This window comes from Giraffa tippelskirchi, chromosome 1, assembly GCF_054371585.1.
Source record: "Giraffa tippelskirchi isolate mGirTip1 chromosome 1, T2T-mGirTip1v1.2.pri, whole genome shotgun sequence".
NCBI classification, from domain to species: domain Eukaryota; kingdom Metazoa; phylum Chordata; class Mammalia; order Artiodactyla; family Giraffidae; genus Giraffa; species Giraffa tippelskirchi.
Window position 1 is genome coordinate 210230613 of NC_137275.1, and position 27296 is coordinate 210257908.

The window sequence follows — 27296 nt, forward strand, 5'->3', positions numbered from 1 at the left end:
TCTGCATCTATTGAGATAACCATATGGTTTTTTTCTTTCAATTTGTTAATGTGGTGTATTACATTGATTGATTTGCGGATGTTAAAAAAACCTTGCATTCCTGGGATAAATCCCACTTGGTCATGATGTATGATCTTTTTAATATGATGTTGGATTCTGTTTGCTAGAATTTTATTAAGGATTTTTGCATCTATGTTCATCAGTGATATTGGCCTGTAGTTTTCCTTTTTTGTGACATCTTTGTCTGGTTTTGGAATTAGGGTGATGGTGGCCTCATAGAATGAGTTTGGAAGTTTACCATCTTCTGCAATTTTCTGGAAGAGTTTGAGTAGGATAGGTGTTAGCTCTTCTCTAAATTTTTGGTAGAATTCCGCTGTGAAGCCGTCTGGTCCTGGGCTTTTGTTTGCTGGAAGATTTCTGATTACAGTTTCGATTTCCGTGCTTGTGATGGGTCTGTTAAGATCTTCTATTTCTTCATGGTTCAGTTTTGGAAAGTTATACTTTTCTAAGAATTTGTCCATTTCTTCCAAGTTGTCCATTTTATTGGCATATAGCTGTTGGTAGTAGTCTCTTATGATCCTTTGTATTTCTGTGGAGTCTGTTGTGATCTCTCCATTTTCATTTCTAATTTTGTTGATCTGATTCTTCTCCCTTTGTTTCTTGATGAGTCTGGCTAATGGCATATCAATTTTGTTTATCTTCTCGAAAAACCAGCTTTTAGTTTTGTTGATTTTTGCTATGGTCTCTTTTGTTTCTTTTGCATTTATTTCTGCCCTAATTTTTAAGATTTCTTTCCTTCTACTGACCCTGGGGTTTTTCATTTCTTCCTCCTCTAGTTGCTTTAGGTGTAGAGTTAGTTGATTTATTTGATTTTTTTCTTGTTTCTTGAGGTACGCCTGTATTGCTATGAACCTTCCCCTTAGTATTGCTTTTACAGTGTCCCATAGGTTTTGGGTTGTTGTGTTTTCATTTTCATTCGTTTCTATGCATAATTTTATTTCTTTTTTGATTTCTTCTGTGATTTGTTGGTTATTCAGAAGCGTGTTGTTTAGCCTCCATATGTTGGAACTTTTAATAGTTTTTTTCCTGTAATTGAGGTCTAATCTTACTGCATTGTGGTCAGAGAAGATGGCTGGGATGATTTCAATTTTTTTGAATTTACCAAGGCTAGATTTATGGCCCAGGATGTGATCTATCTTGGAGAAAGTTCCATGTGCACTTGAGAAAAAGGTAAAATTGATTGTTTTGGGGTGGAAACTCCTGTAAATATCAATTAAATCTAATTTGTCTATTGTATCATTTAAAGTTTGTGTTTCCTTGTTAATTTTCTGTTTAGTTGATCTATCCATATGCGTGAGTGGAGTATTAAAGTCTCCCACTATTATTGTGTTATTGTTAATTTCCCCTTTCATACTTGTTAGTATTTGCCTTATATATTGTGGTGCTCCTATGTTGGGTGCATATATATTTATGATTGTTACGTCTTCTTCTTGAATTGATCCTTTGATCTTTATGTAGTGTCCTTCTTTGTCCCTTTTCACATCCTTTATTTTAAAGTCTATTTTATCTGAAATGAGTATTGCGACTCCTGCTTTCTTTTGGTCTCCGTTTGCATGGAATATGTTTTTCCATCCTTTCACTTTCAGCCTGTGTGTGTCCCTAGTTTTGAGGTGGGTCTCTTGTAGACAGCATATATAGGGGTCTTGTTTTTGTATCCATTCAGCAACCCTTTGTCTTTTGGTTGGGGCATTCAACCCATTTACATTTAAGGTAATTATTGATAAGTATGATCCCGTTGCCATTTACTTTGTTGTTTTGAGTTCGTGTTGAAACATCTTTCTGTGTTTCCTGTTTAGAGAAGATCCTTTAGCATTTGTTGGAGAGCTAGTTTGGTGGTGCTGAATTCCCTCAGCTCTTGCTTGTCTGTAAAGCTTTTGAATTCTCCTTCATATCTGAATGAGATCCTTGCTGGGTACAGTAATCTGGGTTGTAGATTATTCTCTTTCATTACTTTAAGTATGTCCTGCCATTCCCTTCTAGCCTGAAGGGTTTCTATTGAAAGATCAGCTGTTATCCTTATGGGGATCCCCTTGTGTGTTATTTGTTGTTTTTCCCTTGCTGCTTTTAATATTTGTTCTTTGTGTTTGATCTTTGTTAATTTGATTAATATGTGTCTTGGGGTGTTTCGCCTTGGGTTTATCCTGTTTGGAACTCTCTGGGTTTCTTGGACTTCTGTGACTATTTCTTTCCTCAATTTAGGGAAATTCTCAACTATTATCTCCTCGAGTATTTTTTCATGGCCTTTCCTTTTATCTTCTTCTTCTGGGACTCCTATGATTCGAATGTTGGGGCGTTTCATATTGTCCCAGAGGTCCCGGAGGTTTTCCTCATTTCTTTTGATTCTTTTTTCTTTTTTCCTCTCTGCTTCGTTTATTTCCATCATTCTATCTTCTACCTCACTTATCCTATCTTCTGCCTCCGTTATTCTACTGTTGGTTCCCTCCAGAGTGTCTTTTATCTCCTTTATTTCATTATTCATTCTATAGTGATTCCTTTTTATTTCTTCTAAGTCCTTGATAAACATTTCTTGCATCTTCTCAATCTTTGTCTCCAGGCTATTTATCTGTAACTCCATTTTGCTTTCAAGATTTTGGATCATTTTTATTATCCTTATTCTAAATTCTTTTTCAGATAGATTCCCTATCTCCTCCTCTTTTGTTTGGCTTTGTGGGCATTTCTCATTTTCCTTTACTTGCTGAGTATTTCTCTGCCTTTTCATCTTGTTTAGATTGCTGTGTTAGGCGTGGCCCTTCTGTATTCTGGTAGTATGAAGTTCCTCTTTGTTGTGGAGGTTCCTCACTGTGGTTGGGGTTGGACAGGTGGCTTGTCAAGGTTTCCTGGTTGGGGGAGCTTGTGTCGGTGTTCTGGTGGGTGGAGCTGGATTTCTGCTCTCTAGAGTGTAATGGAGTGACCAGTATTAATTTTTGAGATGTCTATGTATTTGGTGTGCCTCTGGGCAGCCTATATATTGATGCTCAGGTCTATGTTCCTGCGTTGCTGGAGAATTTGCGTGGTATGTCTTGCTCTGGAACTTATTGTCTCTTGGGTGGAGCTTGGTTTCAGTGAATTTATGGAGGCTATTGGATGGTCTCTTATTAATTAATGTTTCCCCTGGCTTTCAGTCTTATTCTTGCAGTAGCCTCAAGACTTCTCCTTCCATACAGCCTCAATAATAAAACTTTTAGGTTAATGGTGAAAAGATTCTCCACAGTGAGGGATACCCAGAAAGGTTCACTGAGTTACATGGAGAGATGAGGTGGGGGGGTGGGTTGAGGTGACCAGGAGGGGAAGAGGGGAATTCAAATGTGGAGAGAGCAATCTAGCCAGTAAGCACTTCCCTCTGTGCTTTCCACAGTTTGGAACCCTCAGAGTGATTCACAGAGATACATAGAGAGGGGGGAGGAAGGTAACAGAGGTGAGCATGAGTAGAAAGGGAGGAATTAAGAGGGGAGAGAGAGAACTGGGCAGTATCCTGTTCCTGAAGTGTTCTCCGGTACCCAGAACACCCTCAGAGATTCACAGAATTGGGTTGAGAAGAGAAGGAGGAGGGTGGGAGATAGAGGTTCCCTGGGGGAGAAGAAAGAGCATCAATAGGGGGAGAGAGTGATCAGGCCAGTGATCACACTCCTGAGTAAAAATGGGTCCTAAAGAATGGGTTCTTAAATGTACAAAGTTGATATCAAATATGTAAAACAAAGATTAAAAATCTAGAGTAGAGGTTAGACTCTTATAAAACTTACAATCTAAAAAAAAAAAAAAGAAAAAAGGAAACAGTGTAAAAAGACAAAAAAACAGTAAAACAGTAAAAAAAGAAACAGTAAAAAAATGTAGAACAGGAAAAAAACATTAAAAAAAAGAAAACACAAAAGGTATAAGATATATGTATGTAGTTTGCTTCAAAAATAGGGTTTTGTTTTTTTTTTGCAAGTTTATAGTGGGTTATGAAAATGAAAGTTAAAGGTGTAATAGAGGACTTGAAGAAAAAGGAAAGAAGAGAAAAAAAAATTTTTTTTAATTAAAAAAATAATTAAAAAAAATAATTAAAAAAAAATAAAAAAATAATAATAATAAAAAATATATATATCCCGGACTTTCTCTGGAGCTGTTGTGAGCAGTGTGGGCTCTGCTCAGTTTTAGATAGATCCTTATTCCTGCTTATACTTTTCAAGATCTATAGGTCCTTTTTAATGCAGTCGGTATTAACTACAGGGATCTTAATCTGTTGGCCTGTCCCTTCCAAAGCGCTTCCCTCTGTTTATTTGGCTTCTGTTTGGAGATCTCTTCAGTATCTAATTTCCGCCCTGCAACAAAGCGGTGGAGGTGATCTCTTTAGGTTCGCTTGTTCAATCGTGCTGTGGGGAGGAAGGAACACTGCAATTCTGGCGTGTGTGTGGTAAGCTCGCAGTGTCTCGGCCGCACTGGGTTCGCCCCCGCTCACGGCGTGTGTGCTTTCCCCGTCTACCCTGCTCAGGCTTCAGGTTACTCGGCCGGGGAGCGGGCCCTGAGCTGCGTGCACTTCCCAGGTCTAAGCCGCTCAGGTTCAGGCTCCCGGTTACTCCACAAAGGCGCAGACTCGGTTTCGCCCGCGGCTTGTGCCGTTCCCGGTCGGAGCTGCCCAGGCGGCCAGGAGTTTGGCGAGGGCGCTCTCCCCTGTTGGGGCGGTGCGGCTTATCACCTCCCTGGTCCCCGCCTCGGTTTACGGGCGCGCCCGGCTCCGGTGTGCTTTGTGTCGGTTCTGGGGAGCTGGTCTCTGGCTGCGACCCTCCCGGCGGCTGTCGACCCTCCGGGATCTCAGGCAGTCTTTGCTTAGAAACTGGGAGCCTGTTTGCAGTTTGGTAGGGGGTGCCCTCTCTGGAGCCGAGTTTGCCCCTTTCCGGCTCTGGCGGGCCCGCCTGCCCGCTGTGTCCGGCGGGGGATGGGGCGGTCCGCAGCCGGCTAGCTCTCCTCTGGTATCGCTCAGTCCTTTGTTCTGTGAGCGGGCGGCAGTGCCTTAGAGTTGGGCTTTTCGCGGGATAGTTCTTTCTCTCTCACTGTCCCACAGTTTAGGTTACTATCTCACGTTAGCTCCCTCAGATTGCCCTCGGGGCACTCGGGCCCGGTCCTTACCCTAGGCAATGCCGCCCGCTCCTCTCCGTTCAGCCCCCACTTGCTGGTGGCGGATGATGCGAGCGTCTGGGGTTCTTTGCTGGGAGTTGCTTTAGGCACGTAATCTGTGGATTTTATTTATTTTTCCCTCCCAGTTACGTTGCCCTCCGAGATAAAAAATCCTCCCCCACACCCGCCGGTGAGAGGATTTCCTGGTGCTTGGAAATTCCTCCACTTTTACGACTCCCTCCCTGGGACGGGTCTCCGTCCCTAACTCTTTTTTTTGTCTCTCTTTTTATCTTTTATAATTTCTCCTACCTCTTTTGAAGATAATGCGCAGTTTTTGTGGAAGCCTGACGTCCTCAGCCAGCCTTCAGAAGTAGTTTTGTGAAGTTTGGTCAGCGTTCAGATGTTCTTTCGATAAATTTGTGGAGGAGAGAGTGGTCTCCCCGTCCTATTCCTCCGCCATCTCTTCATACCAGTCATTTTCAAAAAGCTTCTAACTATTCTTAGGTAATTTCTTTCTTTCTTTCAAGCTCTTTAGTTATCAGATGGTTGTTTCATATATTTTGTGTTTTGCCTCCTGCTAATTTATTAACTGTTAATAAATGATTTAACTCAGGGCTTCTTTTTATTATGCTGAGTTTTAGGTGAGGGGGTAACACGGTGAGTGATTCCTGCCATTAAGGACTGTTGTAATTTATTATAAAGAAAAGGTAGAGAAGAGCTATGTTGAAGTATAGGAACCATCAGAATTTAGTCTGAACTCAGAATATTAAATAAAACTCCCAAAGTCAATGTATATGGTAGTATTTGAGTGAAATCTTGAAGAAAAGAAAGAACTGGTAGTGGAGTTGAAGAAGAGAGGGTGCTTCAGGCCAAACAAATCATTGCATCTTATATTTGGTCTCTGAAGCAATGTTTTAGTGAACAGGTTTCATATTCCATGAAATGCTTTTGGGAATTTGGACTTATGAACCATAAATGACAGTAAAATTAACGATTTCTTTTAGAAAAGTTAGAGTACCTCTTTTAAGCGGTATATTCCTCATTGCTTCAAGATAAATATTCTGCTTTAAGCACGAAATTGTCTGCCAGAGAGTATTAGGAATATGGGGGTGGGGGAGTGCTATGTTTTCCTATCAATACTACTGTTAAATTGTTCAACAGATGCTTAGAACAAATGAAGCTTCAGAAAATAATTCACCTGAGGAGTGAAGTATTCTTAAACTAATATCACAATTTAATTGGTTGAAACTTAAACTTACTCAGCTGAGTTGAAGAACAGGCTTCATATTCTTTTAACTGTATGAAAATATGTTTTTCCTTAACATGGATGAATCTGTCTCGTTTAGAGCTATGACCTTTCTCTGTATAGGTTGCAGTTTATACAAAAAGGGGCACAGGTAAAGATGTAAGTGGGGTTGAAATGCTGCTCCTTGCTCTGCTACCAAAGGCTCTTTTCTAATTCCAAAGATACTCTACCTAGAGGGTGTCTTGGGCTTCCCTTATGGCTCAGCTGGTAAAGAATCCGCCTGCCATGTGGAAGACCTGGGTTCGATCCCTGGGTTGGGAAGATCACCTGGAGAAGGGAAAGGGTACCCACTCCAGTATTCTGGCCTGGAGAATTCCATGGAAAGTATAGTCCATGGGGTCACAAAGAGTTGGACATGACTGAGCGACTTTCACTTTCTATCTAGAGAAACCTCAAACCGGAAGTGATTATCAAGTTCAAGTTCAAGTTCAGTTGCTCAGTCGTGTCTGACTGCGACCCCATGGACTGCAGCATGCCAGGCCTCTCTGTCCATCACCAACTCCTGGAGTTTACTCAAACTCATGGCCATTGAGTCGGTAATGCCATCCAACCATCTCATCCTCTGTCGTCCCCTTCTCCTCCTGCCTTCCATCTTTCCCAGCATCAGGGTCTTTTCCAATGAGTCAGTTCTTCTCATTACATGGCCAAAGTACTGAAGTTTCAGTTTCAACATCAGTCCTTCTGATGAATGTTCAGGACTGATTTCCTTTAGGATGGACTGGTTGGATCCAGTCCAAGGGACTCTCAAGAGTCTTCTCCAGCACCACAGTTCAAAAGCATCAATTCTTTGATGCTCAGCTTTCTTTATAGTCCAACTCTCACATGCATACATGACCCCTGGAAAAACCATAGCTTTGACTAGATGGGACCTTTGTTGGCAAAGTATTGTCTCTGCTTTTTAATATGCTGTCTAGGTTGGTCATAACTTTTCTTCCAAGAAGCAAGCGTCTTTTAATTTCATGGCTGAAATCACCATCTGCAGTGATTTTGGAGCCCAGAAAAATAAAGCCTCTCACTGTTTCCATTGTTTCCCCATCTACTTTCCATGAAGTGATGGGACAAGATGTCATGATCTTAGTTTTCTGAATGTTGAGCTTTAAGCCAACTTTTTCACTTTTATCAAGAGGCTCTTTAGTTCTTCTTCGTTTTCTGCCATAAAGGTGATTATACACTTGCTTTATATTGTTGGTGGATTCAGCACTTAGCTTCTAGAGTAGTACAGACACAGGTTAGGAACTTACTGCATAGATAGAGTACTCAGAAGTACAAAATTTATATTCCTCTTTGATTATGACTTTTTGGCAGATTTTTTTATGTGCTTCATGTGATTTGAGAAATTGACTTTGGAACTTCCGTGGGAGTCCAGTGATTAACACTCTGTGCTTTCCTGCAGGGAGCACGGATTTGATCCCTGGTTGGGGAACTAAGATCCCACGTGCCTCATGGAGCAGCCAAAAAAAATAAACAAACAAACATTGACTTAATTCAATCTGTGGTCTTCTTGCAGTCAAATTCCATGTTTATATGAATAATTCCATTTGTTGTGTTGTATCAAATTGTTATTGTTGATATGCTAGATTTTTATTTTTGTTCTGATTACAGTCATATTAAAATATTTAAATTTTAATTTCAGGTATATTGCATTTTTTTGCCCATGTGACCTAGTTTCCCAGGGATACTCATTCCTACCTGTTCAACTGTTGGCTGCGGGAATGAAGGAAGTGACCAGAACTTGGAAAATAGTAGGTGGAGTCACACATGCTAATAGCTATTACAAAAATGGCTGGATAGTCATGATAGCTATTGGATGGGCCCGAGGTAATATTAACAACATGTCTTCATAAATATTCTGTTATTGGTGTACTACAAATACTGAATAGTTCTTTAGTTACGTTAATGGGGACCACATACTTTAATAACAAAGACTTCTTTGGAAGATGAAAGCATTGTTTCTGTTGGCTGGTTAATTTAATTCGAAACTGGCACTCTTAACTAGTACTAGTCATCAGCCATTATTTTACACCTGAGTGTCTTAAAATATAGCATATTTATTATTGGTTTGATTAGTAGCTGTAACCAGAGAGATTCATAGTTAATTAAGGTGTAGCTGCCACCATAAATAAAACAAGTTTACATAAGAAATTATATGGTGTATCTAATTAAAAAAACTTTGCTCTTTTTTTTTTCTGGCTTTTTTTTCCATCTTGAATAATCTGAAATAGTAAATATGATTGATTATAGGTTCATGTTCACTCTATATTATCTACCTTTATTCTTTTGTAAGTTGAAATTAAACTTTCAATCTGTTGTTAGAGTTACTGCACCTAAAACTAAAATCAGAGAAGGAAATGATAAAGCAAAGGAGTTTATTTTTTCAGGTCAGAAATAAACCTCAAGTTACATCTCTGTCTGAGACCCCAGTTTTAACCTTAATTGTAGTACAGTAGATAGCTGCCATGAAAGAATTGCAATTGTCTCAGTACCATAAATGTACAAAGCAGCTTTTTCTTCCTCCCAAGAATTATAGCTTAGAATTTTAAGTCAGGAGACAGAATTATGGCTTCATTTCATATATTTTCTCAAGAATATTTGGTTAAGTATTCTTGTTTTGGTGGCTCAGATGGTAAAGAATCCACCTGCAATGCAGGAGACCTGGGTTCCATTCCTGGGTTGGAAAGATCCCCTGGATCCCCACTCCAGTATCCTTTCCTGGAGAATTACATTGACAGAGGAACCTGGTGGGCTATAGTCCCTGGGCTGGCAAAGAGTCTGCCATGACTGAACAACTAACACATTCCTGTTTTATCTTGGTCTTTTTAGGTGCAGGTGGTAGCATTATCACGAATTTTGAGCAGTTGGTAAAAGGATGTTGGAAACCAGAAGCTGAGGAATGGCTGAAGATGTCCTAGTGAGTTGGTATAGACTATACTGAGACGTGGTCTTTTATCTTTAGATTTAACCAAATTTATTTTTAAAACATTTTTTGGACTCTAAATGTGAATGAAACAAACATACAGAAAGACAAATAAAATGATAATGGGAAGAAAACCAGGAAACCTATTTTTTTTTTTCCCCAGAAAGTCTGCTGTCTTAAATGTAGCTTTAAAAATAAGTATTGATTACTTTTTCTGTGGGTTCCTCCTCTTAGAAAATAAAACCAAACAAAAACTCTTGGATTGTTGTAGAATTGTGGGGAGAGAGTATTTATGAACTGAGAACAGGAGCAGACTTATCTGGAATCAGTGGCAGGCTCTTGGTATTTTCATTAATGGCTACATTGTTGCCCAGATTCCAAATTATTCATAGTTCTGGTAGTAAAATGTCAGACTTATGCGAATAGTCAATACATTATCATAAAGCTCTGTTAATTACTTTAAAAATGAGAGTTGAGTAACTACATGCAAAAAATGAGAAAAAGAGGAAATAACACATTCTGTGCTTGTACAATTCAAACCACCTTTTACATCCATTAGGAGAATCTAATTTTTAGATTTCTCTAAAGACACTGACCCAATCAAATAAGTCACAAATGTGTTCCTGATGCACCTGAAAAGAAAATAGAGAAATATAGTTACCATTCGCACAATTCAATAAGGAAAGACTTAGGCTTTAGTGGCCATAATAAGCAAGGTGAGGAAGACATCATGTAAAATAAACTCATTAGAATGGATTAAAAGTGAGGGTTGAGAAGTAGTATGAATGATGAAGTATGTGTTTGAATGAACCAATAGATTTCAGAATGTTTAACTTAGAATGTATCCCTTAAAGCTTGAATGAGGTAGTTTAGAAAAAGAACAAAGGAAGCTTTGATTGATAAGTTATAAATAAGACATTAGTGAAAGGGGACATTTTTCTCATTTTGAGTATATGCCTTGAAATTTCTTCCATAAAACATTTCTCAAGGGTGTAAAACTGAAATCAAATTGTGATTCTCCCGTGTTCAAACCCGTGCAGCGTCTTGCCCAGCTGGCCTCTGAGACCCTCCAAGATATGTGTCTCCACCACACCCAATTTGCTTTGACTTCAGCTCTCACTGTTCTCTCCCTGCTCACTGCACTGTATCCTTGAACAAGCCAGGTGCTGTCTGTTTTAAAACGTAACTTCTCTCTCTGTCTAGAATCTTTTTCCTTAGATGGCTAGCTCCCTTATCTACTTTGCTCAAAGTAGTTTTTCAGAGCTTAACTTCTCAATGAGGACTGCCTTACTTAAAATTGTAACACTTCCCTCTATCCGCCCCCCCAGCATTTATCATATTTTATAATTTACTTATCCATTATGTTTGTTTTTCTCTCCCCTTGGCTTCCCCTCTTGCTTCAAAGAATTCCAGAGGCCGAGTACAGGGATTTTCTCTCTTTTGATTGCTTTTATATCTGGAGCACCTACCACATAGTAGATAGTCAGTAAATGTTATGTGAATGAATGAATGATTAACAGTTTGTCAAGTGAAATCTTGGGGTCCATTATGATATTTTGTGTATGTGTGGAGATATATGTGTGTGTGTGTGTGTAAACTTGGAAAACAGTAGTTGTGTGTGTGTGTGTGTGTGAGAAAGTGGAAGTGTTAGCTGTTCAGTTGTGTCTGACTCTTTTCCTGCTCCCAGGGACAATAGCCCTCCAGGCTTCTCTGTTCATGGAATTTCCCAGGCAAGAATACTGAAGTGGGTTGCCATTCCCTTCTCCAGGGGATTTTCCTAACCAGGGATCGAACCCATGTCTCCTGCATTGGCAGGCGGATTCTTTACCGCTGAGCCACCAGGGAAGGCCATGTGTGTATATATGTATACAGTCCATGGGATCATGAAGAGTTGGACATGACTGAGCAACTGAGCACACACGCACACAAATATGACACAGGGGATCCATGCCATTAGCCAAGATGATCCTCCACAGACCTTTCCTGGATAATCTCATCTTTATTCCTGGATTCTGCTGTGAGAGCTGAATGGATCCATGAATTACACACCTAATCTCTTTAACACTTGCAAAAGTTGGCCCAGCTACACCCTTAACTTTCTCTCCACAGCTAGCTTTTCCTAAGAATAACTCTCATAATTTTGTCATTTTTTACAGTCTGGATAAGCTGATAATTTCTCAAATCATCAAGTCTTGGTTTCTTTGTTTAGCAGTTATTTCCTCAATTCAAAGCTTTTCTCTCACACTTCATTGTAAGAAGCAAGAAGAAACCAACTCAGACCATAAGCAGTTTGCTTCCAAATCTCAACTGAATAACCAAGTTCACTGCTTACATATTATGCTTTCCACAAAACTGTAGCACATATAACTAAATACCTTTCTTTCAGTTTCCAGTATCATGTTCCTCATTTCCTTCTGAGACCTCACCAGCACCTCTAATCTTCATGTTTCTACCAACATTCTGTTTATTCCAACATACATACGCTCTAAGACCATAAAGGCTTTCTCCACTGTGCAAAAGTATTTGGTAATAAATATATGAAACATATGAATATATATATGTGTTGTTGTTTAGTCACCGAGTCGTATCCGACTCTTTGTGACTCCATGGATTGTAGCCTGCCAGGCTCTTCTGTCCATGGGATTTCCCTGGCAAGAATACTGGAGTGGGTTGCAATTTCCTACTCCAGGGGAACTTCCTGACCCAGGGATTGAACCTGTGTCTCTTGTGTCTCCTGCAATGGTAGGCAGATTCTTTACCAACTCTGCCACCTGGGAAGCCCATGTGTCACACATAGGAAGCCCAAAAGATATTTGAAGATGTTATATTAACAGAATCACTATCAGGTTGGACTGAAAAGGACAGAGATAAAGTGAAATAAAAGAATTCAGACTCTCAAAATTCTATGGGTAGTAACAGGCTGATAAAACTTCTTAGCTGTAGACATGTGCTACCATTCAGGGAAAAAGAAGAATGGCTTTAAGGTGGGAATTGTGGGCTTAGAAACTGAGGCTAGACCCATAGGCTGGAGTCACAGGTGAATAAGCCAGAGTCATGAGTGCAGAGATTAGAGCTGCAAACTTGGAGAATGGACCCCCTTAAGCCACAGAGAGTTAGTCCTGGGTCTTGAAATCTAATGGAATTTGCCCTGCTGAATTCTGAAATTGCATAGGTCTGTGATCACTTTCTTCTTTGCATTTTCTCCCTTTTGGAATGGCAGTGTCTACAGCTGTTATCCTTTGTCTGTTCCACCATTGTATTTTGGAAGCAGATAGCTATTTCCTAGATTCACAGGAAACTCACTGTCTTCTAAATCCCAACCCTGCTTCAACCACCTGCTCCAATTTATTGTTTACACAATCCTTGCTCCTCCGATTCACTGCTTGTGAATTTGTGCTCTAAGAGAACACAATCCAAATACAGTGTGTGTATGCTGAGATGCCCTTGATGAGGCACTCTGTTAGAAAAACTGAACTATTAGAAACAGAGTAGCAAAATGACATTAAGACAATGTCTTAGTGGAATTAACTAATTTTAAAATCTCATCATTTTAAAAAAGTCAGTTTGGTGTACATTTTATGATATAATTATATATGAAGGCAATGGCACCCCACTCCAGTACTCTTGCCTGGAAAATCCCATGGACGGAGAAGCTTGGTAGGCTACAGTCCATGGGGTTGCTAAGAGTCGGACTCGACTGAGCGACTTCACTTTCACTTTTCCTTTTCATGCACTGGAGAAGGAAATGGCAACCCACTCCAGTATTCTTGCCTGGAGAATCCCAGGGACGGCGGAGCCTGGTGGGCTGCCATCTGTGGGGTCACACAGAGTCGGACACAACTGAAGTGAATTAGCAGCAGTACATAATTTATAAAATAATTGATATATAAGGAGTGTTATTGATTAATAATTGATTAAGGAGTATCTTAAACACTTTTACCATTAGAGATACACAGTCAAAAAGCTTGTGGACCACTGTCCTAAAACAGGAATGTTGCCCAGCAAGATCCAAATCCTGTTACCCCAGCCTAATTCTGTTTTGAACTCAATCCTTAGCTTGTACTAATTAAAGAAAGAACTTATTTTTCACAAAGTGACTTATAGGGACTTTTACATTTGTCATATTTTGCACTATGGCTTTCTGAGTGTTTATTATTTATCTTTTTCTAGTTGTAGTGTGAACAGCTAGAAAATGATGTTACTGAGATATACTTTAAGTGTGTGGCAAATACATGACATGAAAGTAGTACTTCTTATTTGTAGATTAATATCTTATAATAGACTTTAAATTTAAGATATTGGCTAATGCTAATGTTTTGTACCAGAGTTAGCTAAGTAATGTGCTGGTACTGGCTCATGCTGTTTTATGAGAGCAGTTACTCACAGCAGCCTGAAGTGGGCTGTGGGAGTTCAGTTGGCCCTCTATATCCAAGGTGTCTGCCTTTGTGTATTAACCAACTGTGGACCAAAAATACTTTTTAAAAATTCTAGAAAGTTTCTGAAAGCAAATTGAATTTTTCATATGCTGACAGCTGTTTACATAGTATTTATATTGTATTTACAACTGTTTACATAGCGTTTACATTATATTGGTATTATAAATATTCTAGAGATTATTTACAGTTTGTGGGAGGATGTGCATAGATTATATGCAAATACATCAGTTTATTTAAGGTATTTGAGCATCAGTGAGTTTTGGTATTTGTGGGGGGTCCTGGATCAAATTACCTGCGAATACCACAAGGTATTTACACTGTGGAAAATGAGGAACTGCTACAAATCAAGACTTTCTTTTCCATTCCCCATCCCACCCAAGGAGCTTGGTTAGCACTGTAAGATTTTTCAGGATTAATATGCTTTTCTCAAATCATGCTATAGAACATGGGACTTTCAGATCCTTTTGAAACAGTGTTATATGGTCAATTCAGAAATACTGCATATAGAAAAGCACTGTCTTTATCAGAAAGTCACAGTATGTATGAACATTCTAAAATCTGATACTTTATGCTGAGAAGAAAGGTATTTATATAACTCAGCATTTCCAAAAGTTTATAGAATTCATTTTTGCGTTACATCTACTAATAACTCATTTAATTAATATTTTGAGAATATCTTTGAGAAATATAGAGATAAATCATGCTTATTACTTACGGAGTTAAAATGTGTTTTATTTTCAGCCCTGCCAAGGTAACCCTGCTGGGATCAGTTATCTTCACATTCCAGCAAACCAAGCATTTGGCAATATCAAGGCATAATCTTATGTTCCTCTTTACTGTGTTTCTTGTGGCCACAAAGGTAGGTGTTCAAAGTAGCAATAAATCAGTATTGTAGATTCTGTGTAACCAGAATTCTGCATAAGGCAAGTAACAGAAATAATTATTTTGTATGATAGTCTAAAAATATCAATTTTGGGGAGTTTATTCAGCACATCCATGACTTACTGAAACATAGCTCTTCTATGAGTCCTCATTTGATTTATGCTGAGGCTATCATGAAGGATTTGCAGATAGCCTTTTAATACATCTGTCTGCAATGCAGGAGACTCGGGTTTGATCACCGGGTCAGAAAGATCCCCTGGAGAAGGGAATGGCAACCCACTCCAGTATTCTTGCCTTGAGAATTCCATGGATAGTGGAGCCTGGCAGGCTACAATCCATGGGGTTGCAAGGAGTCAGGCATGACTGACTAACAGTTTGACTTTGTAATACATTGAAGGCCAGAGAGTAGTGGAAATAGCCAAGCCTTATCAGAGACTGCAAACTGTTGTGTCGTTTGTAAAATGAGGTACTTGGGGTAGATGTTCTCTGAAGTTCTTTTATTAAACTTTTAATATTTTTACATTTGTACATATTTGTGGTTAATCTCTTTAATTACTATTGCCTGATTGGATGTTTTATCCTTTCTTAAAGATAGGAAATAGTATGATATCATAGATTTGAGAGACAGGCAGCCTTAAATTCAAATCCTAGCTTTGTTGTCTAACCACTGAATAGGAAAGTTACTTAATATCTCTGAATCGTGATTTCCTCATCTTCACTGTACCAATTGTTGACAGGATTGGAGATGACATGTATCATTCTATAACTGTCTGACACATCTTATGAATTTTACTTGCAGCTTTATGATATGAGACTAATTCTGGTTATTCTTCTTAAAGTTATTATATATTTTTCACTGGTATACAGTTGATTTTTAAAATATTATTTAAGCCTAGAGAAATCTTATAGATAACTTTGTGTCAGCCTAGATATTTTTGGCTAAAAACAAAGCTATGAGATGCTTAGAAGGAAAACAGAATATGTTATATAAATATATATCTTAGAAAGAACCAAATCACTGTAGAGATCATTTATTTTTTTTCCCGTATTCTTTGCACTAGAGGTCATCTGTGGTGGTTGTACTTCAGATGTCTAAGGCAAAATCTCTTTCATATGTGCCCTCTTCTTCCAGTCATTAAATTTTGAGCTGTTTTGTTTTTTGGTAATAGCCTTACTGAAGTATATTTTACACACTATACAATTCATCCATCTAAAGTGTTCAGTGCAATGGTTTTTAGCACAGAGATGTGCTGCTGTTACCACAGTCAATATTAGAACATTTTTATCACCCCAAAATAAACCTCATACCCATTAGCATTCCCTTCACGTTTTTCCTCATTCCAATCAACTGTAGGCAACCAGTGATCTACTTTATGCCTATAAATTTATCTATTCTAATATTGCATGTAAGTGAAGTCTTAAGCGTTGGACCACTGGGGAAGTCCTCCCCAAAAAAATCTTTTTAAAAAATGATTTCTCTTAGAACTGCATTTTGGACAGTATATGTGGTTATTATATAACTGTATGTTATTGTTGATAACTGTATGTTACTGTATGATATTTGTTGAGGCTTCATTTTTATTTCTGTTATTGATGCGATTTTGTAATTATTATCTGTATGTGTGAAAAGTAAATATATTCTTTATTTTGAAGGCATAGGGAGTCTACCTTTATCTACATATATATTTGTTGGTTATGTTTCAAATATATAGTTACATTTTCCCTGTCTCATCTATTAATTTTCTTCCTTTTAGAGAGAAGTATGTTTAATTTATCCTTTCTTCTCCTCGTTTTTTTTTTTCTTCCCTTCTTTCCCTCCCTCCTGTCTTTTTATCCTCCTTTCCTTTCTTCCATAGCTCAAGCAAGCTGAACATTCTTCCTCATGGGGAGGTCCCAGTTTCTTTCAAGTAGGACTTAGTTCTACTTTTCCCACTTTCAAAAGTCCTTTGTGATTGTTAAAACTCAAGTCTCAGAGGAAAGAAACATGTGCCAACTCAGGCTCTTGGTATGGTGAAGGCACATGGGCTTTGGAATTAGACATGTTAAAATCTAGGCTTCACAATTTTGAGTAAGTCATTTATGTTTCTCAGACTAGAATTATACATAACTCAGGGGATATATTTTGACATTATGTACAGTTATATTATAAATATGATACGTTATGTATCATTGATTAGTCTCAATGTTAATTTATTTTAAATGTTTAAAGTTGAATAGGAATATATTATGGAATAGAATTCAAAATTCACGTACATTTTTAAGATAAAAAAATGACGTTTTATATTTGGCTTGTCTTTGGTTATTTTTTTGGCTATTGGGATGTTTGTATATTGGGATATATTTGGCTATTGGGATTCCCTGATAGCTCAGTTGGTAAAGAATCCGCCTGCAATGTAGGAGACCTGGGTTCGATCCCTGGGTTTGGAAGATCCCCTGAAGAAGGGAAAAGCTACCTACTCTAGTATTCTGGCCTGGAGAATTCCATGGACTGTATATCTGTGGGGTTGCAAAGAGTTGGACACAGCTGAGCGACTTTCACTTCACTTGGTTATTTTGGCCAAATTTACTTTCTCCCACCAGAGACAACTTGAGAAAAGTTACAGAAGCATGAAATATCTTTTGGTTCCTCAGTGTAAGACATTATGTGAAATAGTGTAATTGTGAAATAAAGCAAAAGGAGACTGGAGTGGTCAAGAAAGATTAAAACTGAAAAGAGGCTGTTGGATTTTGAAATTAAGAGGTATTTGGTAACCTTGGTAAAAGTAGTTTCAATGGACTGTTAGAGAATAGAAAATATTTTTAATAGACTAGGTGAATAAGAGGAAGTAAAGACAAAGAGTATAAACTACTTTAAAGGGATTTAGAGTTGAAACAAAAACAACTTGGGAGAGCAGTTTGGCAATATCTGACAAAGTTGAAGATTTATGTGTCTTGTGAATTAGTAATTCCATTTCTAGTTGTAACCTATGTGAGTCTTGCAAGGTATAGAGTACAGAGCTCAGCATTATCAGGATCTCTTAAAAAATGTTTTAGCAAAAAATCATTTACAAAAAACTTAGGAATGAGCTCCTTTAAAAAAAAATCAACTTTACTGTAGTATAATTTGCATAATAAAATACACTCATTCTAGAGTTTCAGTAAATTTGTATACCTATGTAACCACCACCACAACCAAGATATGGAATGTTTCCATTACTTGAATAAGTTGCTTGTTCTCTACTCAAGTAAATCCCAAACACCACCCATGGTGAAATCATACAGTATGCATCTTTGGTGTCTGGCTTCTTTTGCTCAGCAGAAGGTTTTTGAGATTTACCCATGTTGTTGCATATTCCTTTTTATTGCTAAGTAGCATTATATTCCACAATTTGTTTATCTAAGGAGAGTGAAAAAGTTGGTTTAAAACTCAACATTCAAAAAACTAAGATCATGGCATCTGGTCCCGTCACTTCATGGGAAATAGATGGGGAAACAGTGGAAACAGTGACAGACTTTTATTTTTAGGGGCTCCAAAGTCACTGCAGATGGTGACTGTAGCCATAAAATTAAAAGACGCTTGCTCCTTGGAAGAAAAGTTATGACCAACCTAGACAGCATATTAAAAAGCAGAGCCATTACTTTGCCAACAAAGGTCTGTCTAATCAAAGCTATGGGTTTTCCCGTAGTCATGTATGGATGTGAGAGTTGGACTATAAAGAAAGCTGAGTGCCGAAGAATTGATGCTTTTGAACTACGGTGTTGGAGAAGACTCTTGAGAGTCCCTTGGACAGCAAGGAAATCCAACCAGTCCATCCTAAAGGAAATCAGTCCTGAATATTCATTGGAAGGACTGATGCTGAAGCTGAAACTCCAATACTTTGGCCACCTGATGCAAAGAACTGACTCGTTGGAAAAGACCCTGATGCTGGGAAAGATGGAAGGCAGGAGGAGAAGGGGATGACAGAGGGTGAGATGGTTGGATGACATCATCGACTCAATGGACATGGGTTTGGGTAGACTCCGGGAGTTGGTGATGGACAGAGAGGCCTGGCGTGCTGCAATTCATGGGGTCACAGAGAGTCGGACACGACTGAGCGACTGAACTGAACTGTTACGAATAAAGTTGCTATGAACATGTTTACTTTGTGTGGAGATATATTTTCATTTTTCTTGGATAAATATGAGTAGAATTATTGGGTCATATGGAAAGCTTATGTTTAACTTTTTAAAAAATTTATCTTTAATTGGGTAACATTGGTTTATAACACACAAGTTTCATGTGTACATTGTAATTCTACTAATGTAAAGACTACAGCTGTATGCTCACCATCAAAAGTTTACTGTAGGGAATTCTCTGGTGGTTCAGTGATTAGGACTCTGTGCTTCCACTGCTGGGGCCTGAGGTCAATCCCTGGTGGGGGAACTAAGAGCTCACCAGCTGTGCAGTATGGCCAAAAATATTTTTTTAATTAAAAAAACATATTTTCCATCTGTCACCGTACAGTTGATCTCCTTTACTCATTTTTCCCTCCAACTTTGTCATCTTTGCCTATCTTTTCAAAGAAACAGCTCTTAGTTTGATATTTTCTATTGTCTTTTGAGTGTCTATTTTATTTCCATTCTGATCATTATTTCCTTCTTTCTACTTCATGTTCTTCTTTTTCAAGTTTCTTTTGGTGTAAGGTTAGATTGTATATTTGAGTTTTTTCTTGTTCCTTGAAGTATGCCTTTAGTGCTATAAACTTCATTCTTAGTACCACTTCTGTATCATCCCATAGATTTTGGTGTATTGCATATTTATTTTCATTTATCTTCAGGTAGTTTTTGATTTCTCCTTTGATTTCTTCATTGATCCATAGTTAAGTAACACGTTGTTTAGTCTCCACCTATTTGTGACTTTTTTTCCATTTTCTTCTGGTAGTTGATTTCTAGTTTTATACCATTATGATTGAAAAAGATTCTTGATCTGATTTCAGCCTTCTTAAATTTACTGAGACTTGTGTTCCAGCATATGGTCAATCCTTGAGAAAATTCTGTGTGCAGTTGAGAAGAATATGTATTCTGCTGTGTTTGGATGGACTGCTCTATGCAAATCTATCAAATCTATCTGATTTAGTGTTTCATTTAATGCTGCTGTTTCCTTATTGACTTTCTGTCTGGATGATCTATCCAGCGATGTAGTGGTGTGTTAGAGTCCCCTACTACTACTGTGTTGCTATCAATTTCTCCCTTTAGGTCTGTTAATTGCTTTATATATTTTGGTGTTCCTATGTTAGGTGCATATATAATATTAATAACTGTTAATGTCTTCTTGATGCACTGTCATCTTTATCATTAAATATTGTCCATCTTTGTCTCTTGTTGAATTTTTTGACTTGAAGTCTGTTTTGTCTGATATGAGTATGGCTACACTTGTTTTTCTTTTGGCTGCTGTCTCTGAAGTATCATCTTTCATCACTTCACTTGAAGCCTATATTTGTCTTTAGAGCTGAGGTGAGTCTTTTGGAGCACATATAGTTGGGTCTTGTTTTTAATTCATCCAACTACTCTGTGTCTTTTGATTGGTAAATTTAATTCATTTATATTTAGGGTAATTGTAGGTAGATGAGGACTTAGTACTGCTATTTTATCTTTTGTTTTTTGATTGCTCCATATCTCCATTGTTTCTTTTCCTTGTGTTTCTGTCTACCATTTTGTTTGGTGGTTTTCTATGATGTTCTTCTCAGTTTCTTCTTTTTCTCTGTTTCATGTCTTGCTCTAGATTTATGTTTTGTGGTTAACATGAAATCATAGATAATACCACATCATAGATAAAATAATCCTTTTTCCATGGATAGTATTTTATCTTCATTTACTTACGTAAGTTCTCTCCTTTTTTTCTTCTCCTGTTGTCTGTTTGTTATCTCTGATTTCCATTTTATGTTCTGAATTTGTTACCATATTGAAATAGCTGTAGTTATTTTTCTTCTCCCTCTTCCCTTTAACCTTAATGCTATAATTAAATTTTTAAAAAAGTATTTTGGTATTTGAGTTGCACTTCTCTGATTCTGTTTGTTACCTTACTGAAAATATTGTGTGCTTTTACCTTTTTATTTATTATGTTTCTTGTAAGGCAGCCCTAGTGTTAAACTCACGAAGTTTTTGTCTGGGAACAAACAAAACCAAATGATGACTTTGCTGGATAGAGTATTCTTGGCTGACAGTTTTTACCTTTCAGTATTTTGAGAATGTCTTTTTACTTCCTCCTGGCCTATAGAGTTTCTGCTGAGAAATCTACTGATAGCCTAATGAGGGTTCCTTTGTAGGTTACTATTCTTTTTTAAAAATTCTTTCTTTGACTGACTTTTGACAATTTTAATATAATATGTCTTCGAGAAGGTCTTTTTGCATTGAGGTGGTTGAGTATTTTTTCATGGATTTAAATATCCAGTTCTTTTCCCAACTTTTGGAAGTTCTCAGCTATTAATTTTTTTTAAAAAAGGTAAGCTGCTCCCTTCTTCCTTTCTTTTCTTTCTGGGTTACCAATTACCCTAATGTTGCCTTTCCTAAGAGTCAGATCTCTCTCATAGAATTTTCCTATTTTTAAAATATCTTGAGTCTCTTTCCTCTTCTACTTCTAACATTTCTAGATTTTTATTTTCAAGCTCACTAATTCTCTCTTCCACATGGTTTTGCTCTATTTCCAGTGCTTTCTAATTCATTCTTCTGTCTCGTTTAGTGTGTTCTTCAGCTCCAGAATTTTTGTTTGGTTCTGTTAAAAGAGTGGATTATACTGATTTATTTTTTTAAATGTTGTATAAACCTTTCATTTCTGTCATAAACCTTGGTTTGTCATGATGTATCTTTCTTTGTGCATTGCCAGATTCAATTTGTTAATATTTTCCAAGTATTTTTTTCCATTGTGTTCGTGAAATATGTTTTCTTTGTAATCTGTCTGGTTTTGTATCATTGTAAGACTAAGCTTATTAAATATGTTGAGAAATGTTCAATTCTTTACTCTCTGAAAGAGTTTATGTAGATTTGGCATTATTTTAGGCATTTGGTATAGGACAGTTCACATTATCTATTTTATTTGTGTTCATTTTGGTAAGTTGTACATTTCACTCATTTCTTAAGTGCCATTTAAATGTTTGATTTTGTTAACATGAAATTGTTGTTAGTAGTCTTTGTTATCCTTTTCGTGTGTCTCCAGTTTCATTTCTGGTATTGATCATTTGTATCTTTTTCTCTCTTTTCAAATTGGTCTAACTAGAGGTTTATTAGTTTCATCAGTTTGTTTGAAAGATCTGGACTTTGCTTTCATGTTTTCGGTTTTTTAAAATTTTATCGAAGTATGATTGACTTACAGTGTTGTCTTCATGTTTTAGAAGTACAACAAAGTGGTTTATATATACATATATATGTTCATATATTATTCTTTTTCAGATTCTTTTCCCTTATAAGTTATTCAGTTCAGTTCAGTTCAGTCTGTCAGTCATGTCTGACTCTTTGCAACTCCATGAACTGCAGCACACCAGGCCTCACTGTCCATCACCGACTGCCAGAGTTTACCCAAACCCACGTCCATATGTTCAAGCTGGTTTTAGAAAAGGCAGAGGAACTAGAGATCAAATTGCCAATATCTGCTGGATCATCAAAAAAGCAAGAGAGTTCCAGAAAAACATCTATTTCTGCTTTATTGACTATGCCAAAGCCTTTGACTGTGTGGATCACAATAAACTGTGGAAAATTCTGAAAGAGATGGGAATACCAGACCACATGAACTGTCTGTTGAGAAACCTGTATGCAGGTCAGGAAGCAACAGTTAGAACTGGACATGGAACAACATACTTGTTCCAAATAGGAAAAGGAGTACGTCAAGGCTGTACATTGTCACCCTGCTTATTTAAGTTGTATGCAGAGTACATCATGAGAAATGCTGGGCCGGAAGAAACACAAGCTGGAATCAAGTTTGCCGGGAGAAATATCAATAACCTCAGATATGCAGATGACACCACCCTTATGGCAGAAAGTGAAGAAGAACTAAAGAACCTCTTGATGAAAGTGAAAGAGGAGAGTGAAAAAGTTGGCTTAAAGCTCAACGTTCAGAAAACGAAGATCATGGCATCTGGTCCCATCACTTCATGGGAAATAGATGGGGAAACAGTGGAAACAGTGTCAGACTTTATTTTTTGGGGCTCCAAAATCACTGCTGATGGTGATTGCAGCCGTGAAATTAAAAGACCCTTGCTCCTTGGAAGGAAGGTTATGGCCAACCTAGATAGCATATTTAAAAGCAGAGGCATTACTTTGCCAACAAAAGTCCATCTAGTCAAGGTTATGGTTTTTCCATTGGTCAGGTATGGATGTGAGAGTTGGGCGGTGAAGAAAGCTGAGCGCCGCAGAATTGATGCTTTTGAAGTGTGGTGTTGGAGAATACTCTTGAGAGTCCCTTGGACTGCAAGGAGATCCAGTCAATCCATCCTAAAGGAGATCAATCCTGGGTGTTCATTGAAAGGACTGATGTTGAAGCTGAAACTCCAATACTTTGGCCACCTCATGTGAAGAGTTGACTCATTGGAAAAGACCCTAATGCTGGGTAGGATTGTGGGCAGGAGGAGAAGGGGACGACAGAGGATGAGATGGTTGGATGGCATCACTGACTCGAAGGACATGGGTTTGGGTAGACTCTGGGAGTTGGCGATGGACAGGGAAGCCTGGCGTGCTGCAATTCATGGGGTCGCAAAGAGTCGGACACGACTGAGCGACTGAACTGAACTGATGTCCGTTGAGTTGGTGATGCCATCCAAACATCTCATCCTCTGTCGTTCCCTTCTCCTCCTGCCTTCAATCTTTCCCACCATCAGGGTCTTTTCAAATGAGTCAGCTCTTCGCATCAGGTGGCCAAAGTATTGGCATTTCAGCTTCAACATCAGTCTTTCCAATGAACACCCAGGACTGATCTCCTTTAGGCTGGACTGATTGGATCTCCTTGCAGTCCAAGGGACTCTCAAGAGTCTTCTCCAACACCACACTTCAAAAGCATCAATTCTTCGGCACTCAGCTTTCTTTATAGTGCAACTCTCACATCCATACATGATCTCTGGAAAAACCATAGCCTTGACTAGACGGACCTTTGTTGACAAAGCAATGTCTCTGCTTTTTGATATGCTGTCTAGGTTGGTCATAACTTTCCTTCCAAGGAGTAAGCGTCTTTTAATTTCATGGCTATAATCACCATCAGCAGTGATTTTGGAGCCCCCAAAAAATAAAGTCTGCCACTGTTTCTACTGTTTCCCTATCTATTTGCCATGAAGTGATGGGACCGGATGCCATGATCTTAGTTTTCTGAATGTTGAGCTTTAAGCCAACTTTTTCACTCTCCTCTTTCACTTTAATCAAGAGGCTGTTAAGTTCTTCTTCACTTTCTGCCATAAGGGTGGTGTCATCTGCATATCTGAGGTTATTGATATTTCTCCTGGCAATCTTGATTCCAGTTTATGCTTCCTCCAGCCCAGGATTTCTCATGATGTACTCTGCATATAAGTTAAATAAGCAGGGTGACAATATACAGCCTTGACGTACTCCTTTCCCTATTTGAAACCAGTCTGTTGTTCCATGTCCAGTTCTAACTGTTTCTTCCTGACCTGCAGACAGGTTTCTCAAGAGGCAGGTCAGGTGGTCTGGTATTCCCATCTCCTTCAGAATTTTTCACAGGTTATTGTGATCCACACAGTCAAAGGCTATTGTAAAATATTAAATATATAGTTCCTTGTGTTATCTAGTAGGTTCTTGTTGGTTATCTCTTTTATATGTAGTAGTGTATATATGTTAATCCCATATTCCTAATTAATCCCCCCTCCCCCACCAGTTTCCCTTTTGGTGGCGATAAGTTTGTTTTCCATGCCTATGGGTCTGTTTCTGTTTTATATATAAGTTCATTTGTATCATTTTTTTCAATTCCACATGTGAACAATATCATATGATATTTATCTTTCTCTTATTTCACTAAATAATAATCTCTAGATTCATCTATGTTGCTGCAAATGGTACTTTTTCTTCCTTTTTCTGGATGAGTAATATTCCATTGTGTGTATCTACCACATCTTTAGCCATTCATCTATTGATGGACATCTAGGTTGCCTCAATGTCTTGACTGTTGTAAACAGTGCTGCAGTGAACATTGGAGTGCAGGTATCTTTTCAAATTATGGTTTTCTCCAGGTATATGCCCAGGAGTGGGATTACAGAATCATATGGTAGCTCTATTTTTATTTTTTTAAGGAACCTCTGTACTGTTCTCCATAGTAGCTACCAAATTACATTCCCACCAACAGTGTAGGAGGATTCCTTTTTCTCCACACCATCTCCGGCATTTATTATTTATAGATTTTTTTGATGACAGGCATTCTGACTGGTACACGGTGATACCTCTCTGTAGTATTGATTTGCATTTCTGTGACAATTAGTAGTGTTTTTCAGCAGCATTTTCTCATGTGCTTACTGGCTATCTGTATGTTTTCTTTGGAGAAATGTCTGTTTAGATTTTCCGCCCATTTTTTGGTTGAGTTTTTGCTTTGCTGATACTGAGGTACATGAACTATTTGTATATTTTGGAGTTTAATACTTTGTCAGTTGCATCATTTGCAAATATTTTCTCTCAGTCCATAGGTTGTCTTTTTGTTTCATTTGTGGTTTGCTTTGCTGTGTAAAAACTTCTGGCATATACACACTACTATATATAAAATAGATAAGTATCATGGGCCTTGTGTGTACCACAGGGAACTGTGCTCAATATTTTGTAATAACCTATAGGGGAAGAGAATCTGGAAAAGAAAATGTATGTGTATGTGTGTATATGCATGTATATATGTGTATATATACATGAATATATATATATATATCACTGTGTAATATGACACCATTGTAACACGACATTGTAAATCAACTATACTTAAGTAAAAAAAAGAAAAAAATCCCCTTTTCCACATATGTTTTATCATGAAAAAATAGTTCATAACAAGATTTTAACCTTAAAAATATCTCTTGTAGAGCTCTGATAAGTCAGCAGTTCATAAACACTTTTGAACATGAAAAAAAAAATTCAGGGATAAAGGATTAAAAACCTAATAGAAAAAGGAAATTTATCAATAGCCAGTTCACTCAGAAAAGATATGAAGGTGTCCCTTAAACATACGAAAACATTTGAGGCTCACTCATTTGGGAATGTATTAATGAAAATAACACTCAGATACCATTTCTTGTTTATCAGATTGGCAAAAATTAAAGTCTGATTTCAGTTCAGTCCAATCGCTTAGTCATGTCCCACTCTTTGCAACCCCATGGACTGCAGCACACCTGGCCTCCTTATCCATCACCAACTCTAGGAGCTTGCTCAAACTCATGTCCATTGAGTCGGTGATGCCATCCAACGATCTCATCTTCTGTCGTCCCCTTCTCCTCCTGCCTTCAGTCTTTCTCAGCATCAGGGTCTTTTCTAATGAGTCAGCTCTTTGCATCAGGTGGCCAAAGTATTGGAGCTTCAGCTTCAGCATCAGTCTTTCCAATGAATATTCGGGACTGATCTCCTTTAGGATGGACTGATTGGATCTCCTTGCAGTCCAAGGGACTCTCGAGAGTGTTTTCTAACACCACAGTTCAAAGCATCAATTCTTTGGCGCTCAGCTTTCTTTATAGTGCAACTCTCACATCCATACATGACTACTGGAAAACCCATAGCTTTGACTAGATGGACTTTTGTTGGCAAAGTAATAGCTGTACTTTTTAATATGCTGTCTAGGTTGGTTATAACTTTTCTTCCAAGGAGCAAGCATCTTTTAACTTCATGGCTGCAATCACCATCTGCAGTGATTTTGGAGCCCCCAAAAATGAAGTCTGTCACTGTTTCCGTTGTTTCCCCGTCTATTTGCCATGAAGTGATGGGACCAAATGCTATGATGTTAGTTTTCTGAATGTTGAGTTTTAAGCCAACTTTTTCACTCTCCTCTTTCACTTTTATCAAGAGGCTCTTTAGTTCTTCTTTGTTTTCTGCCATAAGAGTGGTGTCATCTCTACGTATCCTATTTACAAAGAGAACCAGGCACTTTTTCTTTTTCAATCTTTTCTGGATATTCTGGCATGTTTGTTTATTTTCAGTTTTTTTGGCATATTGATATGAACTTTTAATGGTAGTTTGTCTAACTCCGTAATAGAATTTGTAGTATTTTTACTAAGATTGTATTTGGTTTATAAATTATCTTAGGGAGGCAGTTATGTGACATAGGGACAAAAGCTAGAGACAGGAGAAAGGACAAAGTCATGAGATTTTCTAATATTTAGAGAAGGAAGATCCAAAGTGAGAAACTGGAAGGAAGCTGCTGAAAACCAGGAGATGGTATTAAAAGGGATGGTCAGTTATGCTGGATGCTTTTGAGAGGTGTCTTCAGGTCAGTCAGAGCCCCTGGAGAAGGAAATGTCAACCCACTCCAGTATTCTTGCCTGGAGAATTCCGTGGACAGAGGAGACTCGTGGGCTACAGTCTATGGGGTCACAAAGAATCGGACACGGCTGAGTGACTAACACTTAATTACTTACTATTCAGATAGTATAGTACTGTTGAATACATGAATGAGGGACAGTGGTATTAA

The 27296-nt window shown here is 38.0% G+C and overlaps 1 protein-coding gene across 2 annotated transcripts in view; it reads left to right on the forward strand.

Moving 5' to 3' along the window:
• Nucleotides 1-27296, forward strand: part of TMEM38B (transmembrane protein 38B) — a 65972-nt gene that overhangs the window by 28944 nt on the left and 9732 nt on the right. Inside the window, exons 3-6 of one of the 2 annotated variants that reach the window (XM_081525386.1) lie at nucleotides 8094-8278; nucleotides 9281-9368; nucleotides 14552-14669; nucleotides 16549-18812. In XM_081525386.1, coding sequence (XP_081381512.1) covers nucleotides 8094-8278; nucleotides 9281-9368; nucleotides 14552-14669; nucleotides 16549-16644 — 487 coding nt within the window. In that variant the 3' untranslated portion in view covers nucleotides 16645-18812. Of the gene's footprint in view, nucleotides 1-8093; nucleotides 8279-9280; nucleotides 9369-14551; nucleotides 14670-16548; nucleotides 18813-27296 lie in introns of those variants that run through there. The other variant, XM_081525376.1, reaches the window with a different exon arrangement.